Below are 21,529 nucleotides of genomic sequence, written 5' to 3'. Positions count from 1 at the left end.
AAAACCATATTGCCTTTATTCCTGTCACTTTGTAGTAAGTCTTGAAGTTGGGTAGTATCATTTCAGTCCTCGATTTTGTTCTTCTCCTTCAATATTGCATTGGCTATCTTGGGTCTTTTTGCCTTTCCATATAAACTTTAGAATCGGTTTGTTGATTTTGATTGGGATTGTGTTGAATCTATAGATCAAGTTGGGAAGAACTGATTTTTTTTTTAAAGATTTTATTTTTTTCCTTTTTCTCCCCAAAGCCCCCCGGTACATAGTTGTATATTATTCGTTGTGGGTCCTTCTAGTTGTGGCATGTGTGACGTCGCCTCAGCGTGATTTGACGAGCAGTGCCACGACGGCGCCCAGGATTCGAACCAACGAAACACTGGGCCGCCTGCAGCGGAGCGTGCGAACTTAACCACTCGGCCACAGGGCCAGCCCCAGAACTGATATTTTGACAATAGTGAGTCTTCCTATCCATGTACATGGAGTATCTCTCCATTTATTTAGATCTTCTTTGATTTCTTTCATCAGAGTTTTGTAGTTTTTCTCATATGACTCTTGTACATATTTTGTTAGATTTATACCTAATTATTTCATTTTTGGGTGCTAATGTAGATGATACTGTGTTTTAATTTCAAATTTCAATTGTTCATTTCTTCTATGATTTTATCAGAAAAAATTTTGTTGCTCAAAAATCTTTTACTGACCACACTATTATAATTCTCTACAAAACTATGCATATATCAGTTGACTGAAACATTAAGTTGGAAAAGGGGTTCTATTAGTCAGGAAAAATCCTGACTTATATATATATATAATGTATTGTAAGAGATTGGCTCATGTAATTATGCAGTCTGAGAAGTCCCATTATCCACTGTCTGCAAGCTGGAGACTCAGGCAAGCTGGTGGTGTAGTTTTGAGAACCAGAGGGCTAATGGTGTAATTCCCAGTCAAGGGTAGAAAACTGATGTCCTAGCTCACACAGTCAGGCAGACAGTAAACCCCCCTTCCTGTGCCTTTTTGTTCTATTTGGGCCCTCAACAGACTGGAAGATGGCCCACTCACATTGGGGAGGGCAATCTGCTTTATTCAGTCCATCAATTCAAATGCTAATCTCATCCAGAAACACTCTCACAGACACCCCCAGAGATAGTGTTTAATCTGGGCACTCCATGTCCCAGTCAAGCTGACACATAAAATTAACCATCACAAGGGTAATCAGAGTTAGTGTTCTAAGGCAGTGGTTCTCAAACTGGGGTATATATGCCCATAGTGGTATACAAAGACTTTCCAAGGGATATGGGTAGTGTTAAGGAAATTGATATTTAAGGAACTGATTCTATAAGGGCAATTTTATTTCATATTTCTCTTTTTCTCTTACTTCCACTTTCTTAGAGGATATCTCATAGTTGTCCCTACGTACCTCGTGCAGTAGGGGATTGGACACTTAGAAGCTAAGGCCAATGTAGTCGATCAGATTTAGGACAAAAATCTTTCAGGAAAGAGGCACAAACAGTAGCATAAGGCCTGAGCCATGGAATGGAGTGATCCACCATAGATGTTCAATAAACATGATGAGTAAATGGATGACAGATTGATTAAACAACATACTATGGAAACACAGACGTCCACGTTCTGCTCCACCTCCTGTAATCCTCTACTATGTAGGAATAGCACCTTGCCTTAATCTGACATGAAACTGCATGTCAGAATCAGAGGACAGAGTTCATCTTTAGACTCTGACCTATCAGCAGTTTATTTTTTTCTTCAACAAATATTATTAAATGACTCCTATACATGTGTCATCAAGCTAGGATACACGGGTGAATAAGATGGATAAGGTTATGATCTTTGAACGTTTAGTGGCAAGAGGTGAGGGGTTGGCAAGCAAATTGGTAATTAGAGTACAGTGAGATAAATGCTATAATAGGGAATATTTAGCATGCAATGGAAACATACGGGAGGAGCACCTAACCCAGATTGGGTGTGTTTGAGAGAGCGAGTAAAAATATTCTTGAAAGAAGGGACTTACAAGTTGAGGCCTGATAATGGACATCGAAGTGTTGGGAAGGAGGCTAGGAGAAATGACTAGAGACAACACTAGAAAGATAAGATGGGGTCAGACACTAAGGTATTTTGACTTGTGATAAGACAAATAGGAGCCACTGAAGGGTTTTAAGTGCAGAAAAGGCTTAAGGATCATTCTTACTAAATTAATTATAAGGAAGAGGCTGTTTGGCTTTATTACTGGAGTTCCAGCCTCTGACCACTAGGAAGGGTTGACATGACACAGTTATGCCTCTCTGCCTTCGTTTGAGGCTTCTCATTCTCTGGAATACCTTTCTTCCATATATATCCTTCCAATTCTTCCTACAAGACTCAGGTCATATTCTACTGCCTCCAAACTTCCCAACACCCCGACTTGGTGATAGACTCTACTACTGCATAGTCCCTTAATTGCACCACAATATTATCAGTTAGATATTACTGCATTACAAATTTTCCCAAAATTTAGTCGTTTAAAAGCACAATAAGGGGCCAGCCAAGTGGCATAACAGTTAAGTTCATGTGCTCTGCCTTGCTGGCATAGGGTTCAATGATTTGGATTCTGGAGAGGACCTGCACACTGCTCATCAAGCCATGCTGTGGCGGCATCCCACGTAGAAGAACTAGAAGGACTTACAACTAAGATATGTACAACTATGTACTGGGGCTTTGGGGAGAAAAAAAAGAGGAAGATTGGTAAGAGATGTTAGCTCAGGGCCAATCTTCCTCACACAAAAAAAGAAAAAAAGAACAATAAACACATTATTTCTCACAATTCCCAAGGATCAGGACTGGGGGGTGGCTTAGCTGGGTGATTCTGTCTCAGAGGTTTTCTTGAGGTAACAAGATGGCTGGGGCTGACATCTTGTCTGGGGTTGAAGGATACACTTTCAGGATGGCTTACGCACACGGCTGGCAAGTTGGTACTGGCTGTTAGCAGGAGGTCTCAGTTCTTTGCCACATGTACCTCTTCACAGGGGTGCTTGAGTTGTCCTTATGACATGGCAGCTGGCTTCCCCCAGAGTGAGTGATCTAAAAGAGCAAGGTGGAAGCCAAAATGTCTTTTATGAACAAGCCTTAGAAGTCACACATTGTCATTTCCACGATATCCCATTGATTACACAGGTTAGCCCTATTCAATATGGGAGGAGAATACAGAGGGGTGAGAATACCAGGAAGTGAGGAACATTGAAGGCCCTGTTACAGGTTGGTGCTAACACAGCAATAATAACATTTATCTTCATTATGAGTTAGGCTTGTAGTTATCTCTGTCCCATCAGACCAGTGTTTCTCACCCTTTGTTTATTACCACTCCACTATAGAGTCTTTTTAGCCATGTTTTTCCTAATTGCACCCACCTTAATGAAATTTTAATGTTTGTGTTCTCTATGTATATCTGTACTTCATATAAAAAGAGTAATATATTTTTTTTTTGAGGAAGCTTTAGCCCTGAGCTAACTACTGCCAGTCCACCTCTTTTTGCTGAGGAAGCCTGGCCCTGAGCTAACATCCGTGCTCATCTTCCTCTCCTTTATATGTGGGACGCCTACCACAGCATGGTGTGCCAAGCGGTGCCATGTCCGCACCTGGGATCTGAACCGGCGAACCCCAGGCCGCCGAAGCAGAACGTGTGCACTTAACAGCTGCACCACCGCGCCGGCCCCAAAAGAGCAATATTTTTCACCCTCCCCTCCAGAATCAATTTTCACTTCCTTGTGGGTGATATCACTCCTTTAAGATTGAGAATGCATGCACTAGATTGAGAGCTAAAAATCCAAGAGTTGGTACAGTACCATGCCTTTTCATCTTGTTATCACTCGTAGAAATTCACTTAGTGCTTTAAACAGAGTATAGAAGTCAATGTCTGCTGAATTGAATCTCTGCAAATGATTGGGCAAAGACAGGGAGGAGAATGAGTATGTGCTCCAGTGAGAGTGGGAAACAGAGATGCCACTGACCAAAATGGAAACACAGCCCCTGTGGGAAAGAAATGAGAGAGAGGGCATTTGAGGAACATTTTTTAAAACACTGTATTTATCCATCTTGTTCATCACTGAACATTGAACAGGACTGTTCCTGATATATTCTTAGGAACTCAATACTTTTTAAAAAATGAATTGATTGCTCTCTGTCAGTTAGCATATGTGAACTCCAGGGCTGTCTGATCACCTGTAAATTAATAATTTTTTTTTCATTAATTCAATTAAGGAATAATCCTGTTCCCCATTTCTAACTCTAAACTAAATGCTCCCATTTACCAAAGAGTTCTGGAGATCACGTGTCACAGAGCTGTTCTTGTTTCCTTCCTATATCACCCAAGCAAGGAGTGAAGCACTTGTGGGTACAAAAAGGCAGAGTCACAAAGACTGAGGAAAACAACGTACTCTTCTCTCATTATATTTTGATTTTCTGGTTTGTCTCCACCTTTTAGATTATAAACTCCCTAAAGGCAGGACATGCGTAGGCCCAGCTTGAGATCTAGATAATAAACATTTATTGACTATATACATAAATTAGCTAAGATCCCTTCCCCAAGGGTCTGATAATGTAGTAGGAACGGTATGACGCATGTATGAAAACGTTTTTTAACATTGGTCCTGCTGGACCTGCCAGAGGGGGAAAGAATACACAACACCTGAAGATTGTTCACAAGCATGGCCAAAGCTTGCTAGGGAAAACAACGGGTGATTCAGTTTTGTTGGAGAGAAGATCCTACTTCAGTGAACTGTGTAACATAACATACAGTTACACTTGGTGAAAGAAGCCAGACCAAAAAAAAAATAGCACATTTTATGATTCCATTATATAAAACTCTGGAATATGCAAACAAATCTATAGTGACAGAAAGCAGATTAGTAGTTGCTGAGGGGTGGGGATGGGGAGGGACAGGATGGGGGTTTACAAAGGGCAAGAAGGAAACTTGGGGCTGATGAATATACTCACTGTCTTGATTGTGGGGATTTCATGGGTGTATACATATGTCAACACTTATCAAGTTATACATTTAAATATGTGTAGCTTATTGCATGTCAATTATTCCTCGATAAAGCTGTTTAAAAAAAGAGATCAAAGTCAGATCACAGAGGGTCAAACTCTTTCCTCTTGAAGTTTTTCGGGAACAGTAAGGTGATGTGTGAAAAGCATCATTTAGTAACCTATCGCTAATAAATTGTCAAATCTGGGCTGGTATGATAGCAAAGGCAAAGGAAAGACAGGTGTTAGAACAACCCATAGTCTTTGGTTAAGCTATGTGGTGCATGCGTGTCTGCGGGCGATCCCTCCGGAGGAAAGGATGGTGCCCACAGATAAAGCCAGAGGAAGAAATTTTGCAGGCACATACAAGGGAAGTTAGAGGAAGAACATGATTTGGGGTAAGAAGATGATTTCGCACTTTGGACGAGGAGAGAGTGCTGAAAGCCTCCATCCGCTTTGAGGCACCGAGAAGGGGCTGGGAAACGCCGCTCGAGAGAGCAGGCAGAGGCCAGGCCCCGTTAGGGTAGATGAGACCACGCTGCCACTCCACGCTGCATCCCAGAGACCTGGACCCGTAACCCTCAACTATTGCTTCGTCAAGTTCCATCCCCTGGGCTGAGCCAGACTTCGTGCAAGTCTCGCCTAGGTACTCCACGGAGACCTGTGGAGGACACCCGCGCTGCCTCGGGAAACCGGGAGAGGAACGGATTGGGGGGCGGGGGGTGCTCGTGCACGGTGCGTGCGCGCGTGCGCAGGGCCGCGGCCTGGGAGGGAGGGAGCGCGCGCCCTTCACGTGACCCCCCGGCGGGCGGCGACGCACACGACGCGCCCCTCACGTGGTCCGCCTACAGCCCCGTCGCCGGCGGAGGCGGGCGCGGGCGCGTCCCTGTGGCCAGTCACCCGGAGGAGTTGGTCGCACAATTATGAAAGACTCGGCTTCTGCTGCTAGCGCCGGAGCTGAGTTAGTGCTGAGAAGGTTTCCCTGGGCTGTCCTCGTCCGGCGGCCTCTGCTGCCGCCTCCGGAGACGCTTCCCGATAGATGGCTACAGGCCGCGGAGGAGGAGGAGGTGGAGTTGCTGCCCTTCCGGAGACCGCCCCGTGAGGAGAATGGTACTGGACCCACGCAGGCCGGGCGGGGAATGGCCCTGCGGGTGCGGGCCGGGAAGGGGAGGACCTGGCGGGCCAGCGTGTGTGCGCGCCGCCGTGCTTCCCGGGGCGAGGGACCTCCGCGCTGCCTGGAGGCTTCCGGACTAGCCCTGGCGGGACGGGCGTGTGTTGCGTTCGGGGGTGAGGGGCAGGGAGCCGCTAGCAGATCTGACGCGACAGCTCGTCGCGGGAATCCCCGGAGCGGAGCCGTGGCTCCAGCGAGGGCCCCTCGAGGCGGCAGAGGCGCGGGCTGGGGAGTACCTGGCCGAGCCGGCGGCCGCAGCGCGCTAGATGCAGCGCTCCCAGCGCCGCATCCCCCGGGAATGTGTTCCTCCTGGCGCCAGTTGCTGGCAGACGAGGGAGCCAAATGCTCTGCTCAAGTTCTGCATGCAAAGGGAGGGCGGGCAGGGAGGGAACAAAAAGGGAGTAGAGGACACTGGGTTGGAGCCGTGACTTGTGTGCTGCGCAGCGGACACTCCACAGGTACATTTTACTTTTGGAGCCAGAGGGGAGGGACTGGACGCTGTGGACGGTGGATCTGGTTTGGAATTTTCTTTAGCAAGCATTAAGGGTTTTATGAGGGCGCTGCTGTAGGTCCCGAGGCGATGTGTCGTCTGGATTTCTGGCGAACTCCCTCATCCGTTGCCTTAGAGAAGAGTTGTCGGTGTTTGAAACCGAAGGCGCAGAGTGGAGAGAGGGGGATGCGGTGCATTGCAGCTTTTGAGAGAGCTTTTTTGTTAGGTCCTGGGATCAAATTTAAAGATATCTTACAAATGAAAGTTAGTTAGATCAGGGACGTGAAGAGCTGGGTAGGTATTTCTGGTCAGTACTTAACTTGATCGGCTTCCTGCAAACAATTCTCCCTCTGCTGGAGTCTGGCAGGTTTACTTTTCTCTAGAAGCTAAATCAAGTGCCGTACAGAACTGAAACCACGAATACAGTTATACTTTGGATAAATAGTGCACCTTCCACTATTTTCCACCTTCTTTCGTAATGTAAAGTCAATAAAAACGTCATTTTACCTCTTTCCTGATTTTTAAAAGAAGGATTTCTTAAGTTTCTCTTCCGACGCTAAATTTTTAAATTTATTACTTAAATGGATTTTCAGGAAATCTGTTTTAGGGGGAAGAGTTGAGTCAAAGTGCGTTTTGTTTAAAAAAGCAAACCATTAATAGTGACTCTTCAGTGATGTGTCTGGTTTTCCTCTTTAGATGGTAAATAGAGTTAATTTGAACCAATCATTTTGGTGTTTTGAAAAAATTTAGATACGTTAGAAGATGGAAATGAAGATGATTCATCATCTTCAGAACCATTACTTCCTAAGGTTTTATTACAGCAACCAGGCACCTTTGGATCTGGTGACTTTCTAATGAAAGTCTCTAAGTGTTAGTCTTACCTCAGGTGCTCTTCTTAAATCTAACCTCTTACCTTGATGTCCTCCTATATACATACTTTGAAACCCAGCCTTCAGAAATTAGGACGTGTTCTGTGTTTCTCCTGCCTTTCCATTTATGTCCAGTCTTTTTTATAGCAGATGCGCTCCCCTAAACAGTATGTTTTTATACATGAATCGCGCACTGTACTTGGCCCATAATAGGAACTCAGTATTGTTTGTACCTGCTGTTAACAATCCTGTTGATTCTACAGGGAGAAATTCTCACTTTAAAATTTGAAATTAATGCTCTGATTTTATTTTATTTTTTACATTACTTGCATCCTGACTGCTACTGAATTGTGTTATTTTCTTTTCAATTTCCAATTAAATTATAGTGAAAGCTTAGGATAACCTAAAACTGGGGTTCTCCAATAATGATAATTTGTTGAGCCTCCTCAACTTTTAGGCTAAAAGTTCACCTAAGTATGTTGTATCTACACTTTAATTCTTACTGTAAACTCTTATTTAAGGCATTTGCTTCTGGTAATCACTTTCTTCTTTGACACTGAAAGTAAGCATACAAAATTTTTCTACATTTTAAAAACATTTAAAACTAATCAGCCAATTCACCAAAAAACAATGCAAAACAAAATACCAAGAAATACAAGTTCAGAAACTGGAGTGGAGTCAAATTTTGTACAAAATTATCTGCCATGACTACTGGAAAAATTTGTTTTGTTTGACAATCACTCATTTAATGTTTAATATATTTCAAGCACTATTATAGGCATTGGAGGAACAAAGGTGTGTTAGACAAGTTTCCCACTTTAAAACAGCTTATATTTATAAATGTAATTTATAAAAGATCTACCTGTCTTTTGTCAATGGAAGATGCATATATTACTTCATAAAACAAACATTTAGTGTCTACTATGTTGCGCGGGCACTGTGATACTTAATAGTCTTCAAGGGCAGTGTGAATATGCAGAAAAAGGGATAGTGTGAAACTATTGCATAGATTACTGTGAAAGTATAAGGTAATCAGGGAGAGAGAAAGGAAGGCCTGGGTAGGCTTGCAAAGGAGCTTATAGTAGAGGTGAGTCTTGAAGTCAATAGCTATCGGAATTAACTTGGAAATAGAAGGAGTGTTTCATTGGCGATTTAAGTCTAAGGGCAACTGAGCTTTAGAAGAGAAGAGCATCCTTAGTTTATTCTGGGAACTACTGTGCAGGTACTGTACGTAGATTGGAGTGAGTGGAATATGGGATGATATGGGGTACTGGTGTGAGTGTTAGAAAAATAGGCAAGGACCAGATTTCTGAGGGCAATGGATACAAAGGAGTTTGGAGTTTGTTCTGGAGATGTTGGTGAATCACTTAAGGAAACACTATGGAGGGTGAATTGGTGTGTCTTTAAAGTGAAAAGAGAGAGACCCATAAGGAGGAGGCTATAGCAAGACTCTGACCAAAATGTTAGGGGCTTGAAATAAAGTAGTAGTAAAAAAAGAAGGAACAGATTAAGATGTTTAACAGTTGAAATATTCAGAACTTGGTTACTTTTGTGGAGTAGTGTGTGTGAGTGTGCATGTGTGTGTTGGCAAATGTCAATAATAAGAACAAGACATAAAATGAAAACATGTAATAGTTGAACTCATTACTTAAAATGTGCAAATTTAATATTAAAGGCCATACTTAAAATGTGCATTTTTGGTTTTGATTTTTAAATGAAGGTCTATTGAAGCAAGCGCTTGCAAAATTTAACTTTGAGTTTTACCCGTTATAGATAGTTTTGATCTAGTGCTCTGATACTCTCTAACATTCTAAAATGGGAGATTTCAAACATACAGAGATATAATAATAAAGTGAATCATCATATACCTGTAACCAGTTTCAACAGTTTGAAACATGTGAATTTTATTTCTTCTATTATCCCTCCCATTCCCCCTCAACTGGATAATTTAAAAGCAGATCCCAGACATATCTCATCTACAAATACTTAATTGTGTGTATCTCTAAAGAAATAAGGGCTCTTAGCATATCCACAGGACTATTAGCACACCTAAAAAATTAATAATCCTTTAAAATCATTAACTATTCAATGTATTTCCCTGGTTGTCTCATTTTTTTCAGTTGGTTTGTTCAGTCAGAATCCAAAGAATTTCACACAGCACTTGGTTGATAAGTAAGTCTTTCAGTCTCCAGTACCTCCTTCTTTTCTTGTCTTGTCATTTACCATTTATTTATTGAAAAGGTTTGGATCATTTGCCCTGTAGAATTTCCCACAGTTTGGATTTTGTTGAATGCATCCATATACTGTCATGTAACGTGTTCCTTTCTCCTCTGTATTTCCTGTAAATTAGTGGTTAATCTAAAGACTCGATCAGATTCTAGTTTGATATTTTGGCAAGAATACTTCACAGGTAGTTCTATGTACTTTGAATTGCAGCACATTAAGAGGCTTCTGCTGTCTGGTTGTTTTTCTTTTTTCTGATGTTAAGATTGACTAATTGCGGGGCTGGCCTGGTGGCGCAGCAGTTAAGTTTGCACGTTCCCCTTCTCGGGGCCTGGGGCTCACCTGTTCGGATCCCAGGTGCAGACATGGCACTGCTTGGCAAAAGCCATGCTGTGGTAGGGGTCCCACATATAAAGCAGAGGAATATGGGCACGAATATTAGCTCAGGGCTAATCTTCCTCAAAAAAACAAACAAACAAAACAAGATTGACCAGTCGCTTGGTGGTGTCAGCTGCCTGATCTTTCAGTTGTGAAGTTCCCTGTCAGACATTCATATAATAGTATCAGTAGTAGCCATTGATGATTATTACCATTGATGTGTTACTTCATTCTGAGTTTCTCTTTCCCCTTTCTCTTTGGAGGAAGCTCTCAGCCTGTGATTAAATTTTACAGTCGTCTTTTTTTTGAGTGACTGTTCCTTAAATGTCTGTTTTAAGTATGGTACCTGAAAGCAAAATTCAGAGTGGTTAAGATTACTTTAGAATATGAGCATCATTTGGCTATCTGTGGGGATTTGAATTGAGTCATTTATGTGAGTTGATATAAAAGAACTTCCATATGTCACTTTTAGAAGGGGCTTTACATTATTCGATTAGTTTGAATATGAATGAAATGTTTGACTTGGAGAATTGGTTGGACCTCTTCTAGTTTATGAGAAATGACTGGTTCTAATTTGAGTTAAGTTAGTACTTTTAGATATTTTGTTGACCCTTTGGTTCAGTTCATCTTGGATTTAGAAAATTACTCTGGATGTTTTTGGGGAATGTGTGTTTAGTTTCCTGACCATTTAGAGGTTTTAGAACCACGTTGAAGAAATTTTGGTATATGGCGGTAAGCAGTTCTTTGAAGTTGATAGGCTTCACCTTGTCTATCACCTGGCTTATCTCTTCACCTGAGCATTTTTGCCAAGTCACACTCTTTTATGAGCATCACTGTTACTCTTTCTGTAAAAGGCAGATGATGATCTTTCCTCTATTTGACCTCAGGAACAATATGAAGATTAAAGACTGTAAACACTATTTGTCCATCCTTGCATCATGAAAACGTGTCAATAACTTAACACCTTGACTGTCCAGCTGCCAGACTTCTGGAAACCTCAACGTTGGAAACCCAGCTCCTCATGGAAAGAAAAAAGTCTTTTGAGCCAAGCCATTATCGGGAATATATCAATCTTGAGCCTAGAGTTCACCGATTGAAAAATACGTGCGAAGTGAAATTTAGTAAGCTTAGTTACCTACTTTCCTCTGACAATTTGGTAGTATGTTGAGAATGGTGGAAGGAAAGTTATCTGAGAACCAAACTGTTCCTATAAGGAGGAGGTTGGAGGAACATTAACTAGACTAGAAAGATAGGCTGTAAATTACCCTTTAGTATGTGAACCAACGGTCTTCCTTGTCTTTAAGAGTATAATTTAGCATACCCAATAGCCAGAAGGTACTCTAGACTAAGAAAAGTGTGTACATGATAGACTTTAGACAGATTTTCATGATATTAGCTAACATGTATTATCCTTTAGCTGTGGCTGTTGTTCTAAATGTTTTACATGTATCACATATATTAACTCTCAAGAAAACTCTCTGAAGTAGACACTTTTTCTCCATTATTTATATAAGGGACAGAGAAGCAGAATCACTCACCAAAGGTCATAAGGCTAATAAGTGTTAGAGTAAGTGTTGACTTGCCAAATTATAGAAACTTGGAGAAGGATCTTGATATTCAGGGGCATGTATATTTGTGAGATCTCAGATGACAGATGTTATGTTAATTAAAAAGGTTAATGTCATTTTAAAAAGTGTTACTTTTTTTAAGATTATGATAGTTTACAACCTTGTGAAATTTCAGTTGTACATTATAAAAAAATATTACCTTTTAAAAAACATTTATTATACTATATTTTCTTCAAAAGCTATAAAACCTAGTAGAATTTCCTTTATGACTAAATTTCCATGTAATAACCTTAGGATAGGTTATTCACAACTCAATTGTACACATTGTATTTTGGCAAAGTGCAGACTTCCTGGTCTGAGGGGATCTTTAGTAGATTGGAAAAGCCTTTAATTAAACTAAATAGATTTCTGTGATGGGTAGAACTCTTTAATAAAAACCATAGAAACCTATCATGAATCTATCAACAAAGTATCATCACACTACTCAAGGATAGAGAATGGGTTGATATGGATTACTCACAATATAAAGGCTTGAGTTTTGTAATAGAGAATGTCCTAATGTTTTCTTTAGATTTCTCTCTTTCAGATTAATTTTTGTGACATTATCTGAAAACATATCATCGGTCATTGAATTGGCTATATGTGATGGATCCATTTAATTCAACATATTCTGTTGTTTTGGGAAAAATATTTTATTAGGTAACAAGGAGCCAGGAATAAAAGTGAAGAATTTAAATTGTACTGTTGATGCAAGTACATAATATTTTAAAATAAATGTATATAATTTGACTTCTTTGGTAATTCTGTCTTTGTTATGGAATTCAGATATATAAAGTGTATAAATCATAATATAGGTATCATAATATCCATGTACCTACCACCCAGCTTAAGCAATAAAATATTACAGATAAAATTGAAGCCTCCCGTGTACCCCATCAAAATCCTATTCTACTTTCTACTTCTGCAGACATATCATCATCCTAAATTTAGTCTTTATTGTTCCTTTGCATGCCTTTTTAGTGTTGTCACAAAGATTATATATAATATATAATGATTTTTTGATATTCCTAAATTTTATGTATATGAAATCATGTACATCTTTTTATGGATTTTGTTGTTTTCCTTTTAGTCAACATTAGGTTTTGGAGGTTTATTCATGTTAATACATGTAAGGTCTAGTTTGTAACTTTTGACTGCTCTATATTATTGTATTATACAAATATGCTATATGTTGTCCATTTTACTGTTAGAAGGCATTTAGGTTGTTTCCAGGTTTTTTGTCTTTTTTTTTTTTTTTTAACAAAAAATAGTGGAGGCTTCTTGAATGTATCATCTAAAGTACAAGTGTGAGGATTTTTCTAGGGTACGTATATCTAGAAGTAGAGTTGCTGGGTTGTAGGGTAGCTGCATCTTAAACTTTATAGATCTTGCCAAAGTGTTGACCAAAGTAATTGTGTGGTTTACACTCTCTATAAAAGTATATGAGAATTCCCATTTTTTCCCAACATCTTTGCCAACACTTTGTTGATTAGGTTCTTTTATTTTGCCAGACTCATGAATGTTAGATAGTTCCTCATTGTTTTAATTTGCATGTCCCTGGCTACTAATAATGTTGAATGTCATTTCAGGTTACAGGTTTTTGGCTGTGGTTGCCTCCTTTCTGGTGAATTGCCTGTTTATAACCTTTGCTCAATTTTCTGTTGGGTTATCCTTTCTTATTTATTTACTTGTAGAAGTTGTTTATGTATCCTGGATACTAATCTTATTTGGTTTTATGGGTTGCAAATATCTTCTTCAGTCTTTAGCTTTTTAATTTTTCACTTTGTTAATGGTAGGCTATTTATTTAGTTTTAGGCATTGATATACATTGTTTTTTTTCCCCCTGAGGGAGATCGACCCTGAGCTAACATCTGTCACCAATCTTCCTCTTTTTGCCTGAGGAAGATTGTCCCTGAGCTAACATCTGTGCCAGTCTTCCTCTGTTTTGTTTGTGGGTCACAGCCATAGCATGGCCACTGACAAGTGGTGTAGATCTGCCCCCAGGAACTGAACCCGGGCCACGGAAGTGGAACGTGCCAAACTTAGCCACTAGACCGCAGGGCTGGCCCCCTACATTGGTTTTTAATTTTACTGTAATAATTTATCAGTATTTTCTTTATACCATGTACTTTTTCTTATCCTGAGGTCATAATATTTATTCTTTTTTTTGCAGAAGTTTTAAAGTTTTACTTTTCGCATTTTGACTTTAATCCATCTAGTATTCATTTTTCGATTTAGTGTGATAGTTCATATATGTGTGTGTGTGTGTGTATATATATATATATATATAGTATAATAGTTAATATCTTCTCCTGATTGGTATTTGTCTTCATCACATGCCAAGTTTCCTAAATGGAAGTTTCTGTTTCTAAGCTATTTATTTCGTTGTTCTGTCTGTCTTCTCCTGTGTCAATATATTTATTTTGCTTTTTTAGCAATCATAGCTGTTTAGGTAAAGTTTCTTGACTTTGCATAAGAAATTTTAAATGTTCGATTTTTTTTTTGGCCAACATACTTATTACCTCTTTTATCCTAAGAAGATGAGTTTTGATCCCTTTTCATTTTACTAATAATTCTTTATGTTAAAATGAATTATTCTTTTAAGACTTTATCTAGAATGCCTGAGGAAAAAATTACTACTGTTTGAGCTAAGTTGAGGTTGGCCATTTTTTTTTTTGAAGATTTAATTTCTTTCCTTTTTCTCCCCAAAGCCCCCCAGTACATAGTTGTATATTCTTAGTTGTGGGTCCTTCTAGTTGTGGCATGTGGGACGCCACCTCAGCATGGCTTAATGAGCGGTGCCATGTCCATGCCCAGGATTTGAACTGGTGAAACCCTGGGCCGCCTCAGTGGAGTGCGGGAACTTCACCACTCAGCCATGGGGCCGGGCCCTCGGTTGGCCATTTTTAAGACTCCATGTGCCTAGTGTTCATTTATTTAATATCTTGGAGTCCATGCTCACACTTCTCTTTGTCAAACGTTTTGTGTCCCACAAATCTGGGATAATACTGGGCTGTTAAACAATCAGGATAGCAATATGTGTGAGGTCAACAGGGAAGCAAAACCAACAGAAAGTAAGGTTGGGTGTAGTAGGACTCTCTTTACAAATATAGTCATGGTCTGAGTTTGATTCAGTTTAATTTTTTAACATATAAAGCTTTACCAACTGTTTGTCATTCCACAGAGGCTTTTCAACAGTGTTTTAGAACCCTCTTATGGGGCCAGCCTGGTGGCACAGAGCTTAAGTTTGCAGGTTCTGCTTTGGTGGCCCGAGGTTCCAGTTCAGATCCTGGGTGCGGACCTACGCACTGCTTGGCAAGCCATGCTGTGGCAGGCGTCCCACATACAAAGTAGAGGAAGTTGGCCACGGGTGTTAGCTCAGGGCCACTCTTCCTCAGAAAAAAACAGGATTGGTGGCGGTGCATGTTAGCTCAGGACTAATCTTCTTCTTCTTCTTCAAAAAACCGAAAACCCTCTTAGAGGGTTCACATCTGAATTATCAGTAGTATCTAATTATTAGTTAATTACTTAAGTAGCTGGCAGCCAGTTAAGGGTAAGAGCAGAACTCTACAGTAAGGGCCTATAACAGTGCCAGAAAGTGAAATGAATTGGACTCTGATAGAGGAAGTCAGAGAGTGCCAGCCTATTTCAACATTTTGCTTTGGGTTAGCCTTAATTTCTTCTGTCATTGTCTGTGCCTTTTTAGCAGGCGTGTTGACTTATGTACAAATTTATCGCATAACTTGAAGTTTTTAGGTCTGTAGTGTCATTTAATTTTTTTTTAGGCATATGCGTTTTCTTAGTAGGCAAACCCCTCTTTAATTTGATTACCTTTTCTTTTCAGTATGGGTCACATTTTCCTGTTTCTTCTTATATTTAGTAATTTTGGATTGTATCAGAGACATTGTGAATGTTACCTTGTAGAGATGCTGGGTTCTATTATAGTCCTCTGAAGACTTGATTTTTTTTAATTAGTTGTTATAGACTGAGTATTTGTGTGTGTGTCTCCTCCCCCCAAATTCAGTGTTGAAGCCGTAACTCCCAATGTGATAGTATTTGGACATGGGCCCTTTGGGAGGTAATTAGGGTTAGATGAGGTGATGAGCATAGGGCCCTTATAAGAAGAGACACCAGGGAGCTTGCTGTCTCTCTACCATCTGTGAGGACATCAAGAAAAGACAGCTGTCTGCAACCCAAGGAGACACTCACCACACACCAACTCTGCTGACACCTTGATCTTGGATTCCATTCTTTAGAACTGTGAGAAAATGAATTTTGGTTGTTTAAAGCCACTCAGTCTTAGGATATTTGTTATGGCAGTCTGAGCAGACTAAGATAGGAGTTGATTAACTTGACTGTACTCAAATATCAGACTCTGTCTCCTTTAGTGGGCAGCAAAAATAATCTCTTCAGTTATTTTATTCTTTTCTTTTTTTTAAGGAAGATTAGCCCTGAGCTAACTGCTGCCAATCCTCCTCCTTTTTCTGAGGAAGACTGGCCCTGAGCTAACATCTGTGCCCATCTTCCTCTACTTTATATGTGGGGTGCCTACCACAGCATGGCGTGCCAAGCAGTGCTATGTCCGCACCTGGGATCCAAACTGGCGAACCCTGGGCCGCCAAAGCAGAACGTGCGCACTTAACTACTGCGCCAATGGGCCGGCCCCAAGTTATTTTATTCTTAACTGGGCTGCTTTGAGTCTGCCCCATATATACATACTTCATGGGTCACCCAGAGATTTGAGCAGAGTTAATTTGCAGCATTTAGGGCTCCCTTTCTGTGACTGTCTCCTTTGCAGGACTTTTCACATCACTTTCTAGCTGCTGTTGATGCTTTGAACCTGGTGTTCTGGTTCTTCAAGCCAGTAGTACTTGGATTTCTATTGGAGTTTTAGCTGTTCAATAGATGTGGAGCGGTGGCCATTCTTCAGGCAAAAAGCCTTAGAAAATGGGAAACTCACTCAGTGCTGTTCCTTTATTGCAAGTATAGACTGTCCAATTTTTGCCTCCTGTTGATTGCTATTCAGTGCCCGTGAGTGATTACAATAAGTAGTCGTTTTTTTGTTTTTATTCTGTCCAGAGTTTATCTTTGTTATCTGTGGGAGGGTTAGTCAGAGAGAACCCCCATAGATGTTTTTCCCAATTTTTGCCATCAGAATCTAGACAAGAAGGATGTGCTGCTACAGATTTGTTTGGAGAGTGGGATGTGATTAGAGGGTTTACTTATAACATATGTACCCATATTGCTAGTAGACAGATAAGAAGAATTTATAATTTATGGAATTTTGAGGCATTGTTGAGATTTGACTACGTGCCGGGCATTGTGCTAAAAGCACCTTGTATGGATTGTTTTGTTTAATCTTCAGAGCAACGTGAGATAGGTACTGTTAGTATCCTGTTTTACAGGTAAGGAAACAAAAGTTAAGAAACATGCTTAATTAAGGTTGCATAGAGAATAAACAACAAAGCTAGAATTCTGACTCACGTTAATCTGACTCCAGGATGTGTGCTCGCTAACCACTGAAGATCACTAAGTGATCTTTAAGTTTCCTTCTAGTGTTAGAGTTCTGTGATTATAGTTAGTTTTTACTTTACCTAGAACAATTTAAGCTTAAGAATTTTCAGATTTGTGTTGGTAGTGTGCCACCTTTTGGTAAAATTCAATAATGCATCCTAGCAAAAGAAGAAGAGAGGTGTAAAATTAGGAATTTTATGTATGTATTTATAATCCAGGGCACATTTGATTGAGTAACTGATGGCAGCCTAGAAACTCAGAATTTCAAAAAGTACAGAAACTATTGTGGGGAAGGATTTATGGCTATCACCTGGGGTATGTGAACCCAATCCCTAATGCAATAAGTAAAGGCCATGAACAACAAGAATGCTGTGTTTGGGGAGAATGTATTTACATTCTGTGGTTACAGAAACAGAATAAGAGGCAGTAAGCCCTTGAACTAAACAAAATTGGTGGATAAGGTAGAGGAAGCTGTAGGTGATAGTCTTGAAACATGCTAATGTTGTGTCCCTGTAGGCACAAAATTTGATAAGAATTTGTGAGCATGGGAGTGACACAATTTAATGAAAACGATAAAATGAAACTAACTTGTGAGCAAGATTTGTACTAGGTCCTGGAATCCAACAACATTCCTGTTTTGAGTGGTTTTATATTTTCTCATAAAAAACAAAAACGAGTACTAAAAGTGACTAAAGGGTCTTAGGTTGGCAATAATTGGAAAAGACACTTATTTCTGGAAAAAAGCTAGATATATGTACTCAAACACTACATTTTGTACTCAGTGATGTTTAGGTTTTATGGTTTACATCTATATGGGTATTTAAATACTTTTTCTATTGAAATTCCTGCAGGAAAAATAACTTTGTTAATGTACGTCTAAAACTTTTTAATCCCACCCTTTTTTTCCTCACTGAAAAGCAACTTTTAATAACAAGAATCTACTGGGATTGTAGAATTGGTTAGAAGAGACATTAGTGTCCAAGAAACAGTATAGGGGAAGAATCTGAAGGCTTTGCGCATGCTTCTTGGATTGAATTGACTCTGGAAATGTGAAAGACCCATACTTTGTGGGATTTAGGTTTGCGTGGATTGGCAAATATGCCATGTGGGCCAAATCTGGCCAAGGCCTGTTTTGTATGGCCTTGAGCTAAGAATGGTTCTTACATTTTAAAACCAAACAGAGTATGTGACAGAGACACTGTGTGGTCTAAAAAGCCTATAGTATTTACTGTCTTGTCCTTTATAGAAAAAATTGCTGATCCCTCATTTAGAGTATAGCCATACTTCTGTAGTAAGTGGGGAAATTGAGGGAAGCATCAGTTTAAAGGGAAAAGTGTTCATTGGGGTCCCATAAGTTGCATGTGTGGTTGGAAAATAAGCGTGGAGGTGAATCTGAAGAAAGGATGAGAAACCAGGACTATATTAATAATCAATCTGTAGTGCTTATTTTTTCTAAGACATTGGATTTGGAAATTTTGTTGTATCAATTCCTTTACTAGTCCAGGCCCCCATTGCCCTTCCCCCAAAAACTAGTGGCTGTGGTTTACTTTCACTTGTCTCCCTGCCAGATTAATCTTCCTAAAGAAAGCTCTGATCATTTCTTATGTTAAATGCTACTTGGGATTCGTTTTTCTTCTGTGTATAACTATCTCAAGTAAAAATGTCAGTGAAAATATTTTTATTTACATTTAGTAGAAAGGCATAAGCTATGAAAAGTATATACCTGTGATTCATTTTTATGAGTATTTCAATTAATAACTATCCAAAGTTTTGCAAGCCACCATTTAGACTTAACTGGGCATTAGTTCATTGCTGTAGAGCAGTCATTTTGAAATCTCTTGGTCTAATTCCTCCATACCTATCCCCAGCCCCATTTGAATAACTATAGTTGGAGTTGCTTCAGACAGTCTATTGCTGAGGAGCAGAATAGCAGAAAGAAAAGAGGGAAAGCTAATACTGGTTAACAGTAGTTAGTAATTAATAATACCTTTTAGGAGTGGTATGTTAACCCTTCTGTTCTATTTGGTTTTTTCTATGTTCAGAAAAGTATATACAGAGAGATCACATAAGAGTTTGCCTTTTGAAAATATTTCGTGTATTTCTACTTATTGGTTTCAAAAAAGATGTAACAAAGGCGGGTTATTTAAAGTATATCAAGTGATTTTGAAATGCTTATCTTAAATTTCTCTTAAAAAGTCAGTAGAGGCTTTGGAGCCAGGGCGAACTATTAGTTGTGTGACTTTTGACGATTCCCCAACTTCTGTGTCTAACTAAGTCTCTGCATCTGTAATATGGGAATACTAATAGTACCCAATTCATAGGATTACTGTGAGCATAGGATGAGGTAATGCATATAAAATATTTAGAAGGGGGCCTGACAAACACACTCATTCTGCTAATTGAAGTTATCTCTTCTTGTTACATGCATTTGAGGCAAAGGGTTTACAAAAGATACAGTGTCAACTGTTTTTAGGCAACATTTTTTACGTGATGTGTGGGTCAATTATATGTGGATTGGGAAACTCGAAATATCTAGTTAGAGAGAAGTCATAGCTTTGGGTTTTCCTGTTTGCAGTGATTCCTGTAACTGGCCTTGAGGGGACCTTAGATCCGTGTCTATGTGGTTATTACAAGAGTTACTGACTTTTGAGGGGCATGAGGCAAGGGCAGATCCTCTACCTACTCAGTGTTATCTTGTTACCTTGCACTTGAGCTGTCTGCTGCATGGTTGATCCAAGGACTCCCACTAAAGAAGAACAGTTGATGCTGCCTGATTGGCAATCTGTGACCCACTCATGTGTTTTTCTAGGAGGCAGGTGCTAAGTGTGGCCTATAGTATTTCGGGAGGCTAATCTCTAGTTGAGCCTATAAACCCTCCTGGTGGGTTTTGTACTCCTTTGACCTTCATTTGTTGTACAAAACAATTTATAAACAGCCACTATCTTCAGGGAGTTTACATTTGAAAGCATATCCCTCAAGGTGTTTTATAAGTAAAAACTTGTAACTATGTGCCAGGCATTGTGCTAAAGATAATAAAAGATCATTTCTGGAATGTTCTACCTCTGACCTTTTCTAAATTAACTGTATTTTAAGTTCTTTTCTTTCTCTTCATGTTGCGAAGTTACACTAATACATACCTACATGTGGATTTCTTTTTAAAAATCCTGTGTAGGAATTGAGTTTTTAGATTCTCTGGTTTGGTGTTTTTCATCAGTTCTGGGAAGGTCTCATCATCTCTTTAAACATTGCCTCTTCCTATTCTTCCCTTTTCTCCTTCTGGAACTCTGATTAAACATACATTTGACCTCCTCATTCTGTTTTACATGTCTTTTAATAACCTGCCTGTGCTTTTAAGCAGCTTTATTGTGGTATAATGCATATACTATAAAATTTTCCCTTTGTAAGTGTACGGATTTGCTGGTTTTTAATAAATTTATTTAGTGTTTGTGTGTGTGTGTGTGTGTGTGTGTGTGAGGAAGATTAGCCCTGAGCTAACATCTGCTGCCAATCCTCCTCTTTTGCTGAGGAAGACTGGCCCTGAGCTAACATCCTTGACCATCTTCCTCTACTTTATCTGTGGGATGCCTGCCACAGCATGGCTTGCCAAGCAGTGCCATGTCTGCACCCGGGATCTGAACCAGTGAACCTTGGGCCGCTGAAGTGGAACGTGTGCACTTAACCGCTGAGCCACCAGGCTGGCCCCAATTTATTTAGTTTTATGACTACTACAATCCAATTTTAGAACACTTCTATCACCTCACAAAGTCCTTGTTTTTGTTTGCAGTTTATCCCTACTCTAACTCAGCCCATGGCTGTTACGAAACTTACTATTTCTATGGTTTTGGCTTTTCTAGAAATTTTGTGTAAATGGAGCATATAATCCTATGTGCCTGGCATTTTCCACTTGGCGTAATGTTTTTGAGGTCCAGCAATGTTACGTGTTATCCTTAGCTTGTCCTTTATTGCTAAGTAGTATACCATTGTATGGATATTTCACCTTGTTGGCAATTATGAATAATGCTTCTGTGAATATTCAAATACAAGTCTTTGTGTGGGCATGTTTTCATTTTTCTTTTTTTTTGCTGAGGAAGATTGGCCCTGAGCTAACATCTGTTGCCGATTTTCCTCTTTTTGCTTAAGGAAGATTTACCTTGAGCTAACATCTGTGCCAGTCTTCCTCTATTTTGTATGTGGCACACCGCCATAGCATGGATGTCGACGAGTGGTGTAGGTCTGCACCTGGGAACTGAACCCTGGGCTGCCGAAG

General features: G+C 39.8%; 1 protein-coding gene across 1 annotated transcript in view; it reads left to right on the top strand.

Annotated features, from left to right (window-relative positions):
• The first annotated feature begins 5,860 nt into the window (after positions 1 to 5,860).
• Positions 5,861 to 21,529, top strand: part of TRPM7 (transient receptor potential cation channel subfamily M member 7) — a 110,309-nt gene continuing 94,640 nt past the window's right edge. Inside the window, exon 1 of the mRNA XM_046652252.1 lies at positions 5,861 to 6,120. Within this exon, the coding sequence (XP_046508208.1) occupies positions 6,118 to 6,120 (3 nt within the window). The 5' untranslated portion in view covers positions 5,861 to 6,117. The remainder of the gene's footprint in view (positions 6,121 to 21,529) is intronic.

The sequence above is a fragment of the Equus quagga genome, chromosome 2, assembly GCF_021613505.1.
Source record: "Equus quagga isolate Etosha38 chromosome 2, UCLA_HA_Equagga_1.0, whole genome shotgun sequence".
NCBI lineage: Eukaryota > Metazoa > Chordata > Mammalia > Perissodactyla > Equidae > Equus > Equus quagga.
This window is presented reverse-complemented; position numbering and strand designations above follow the sequence as displayed.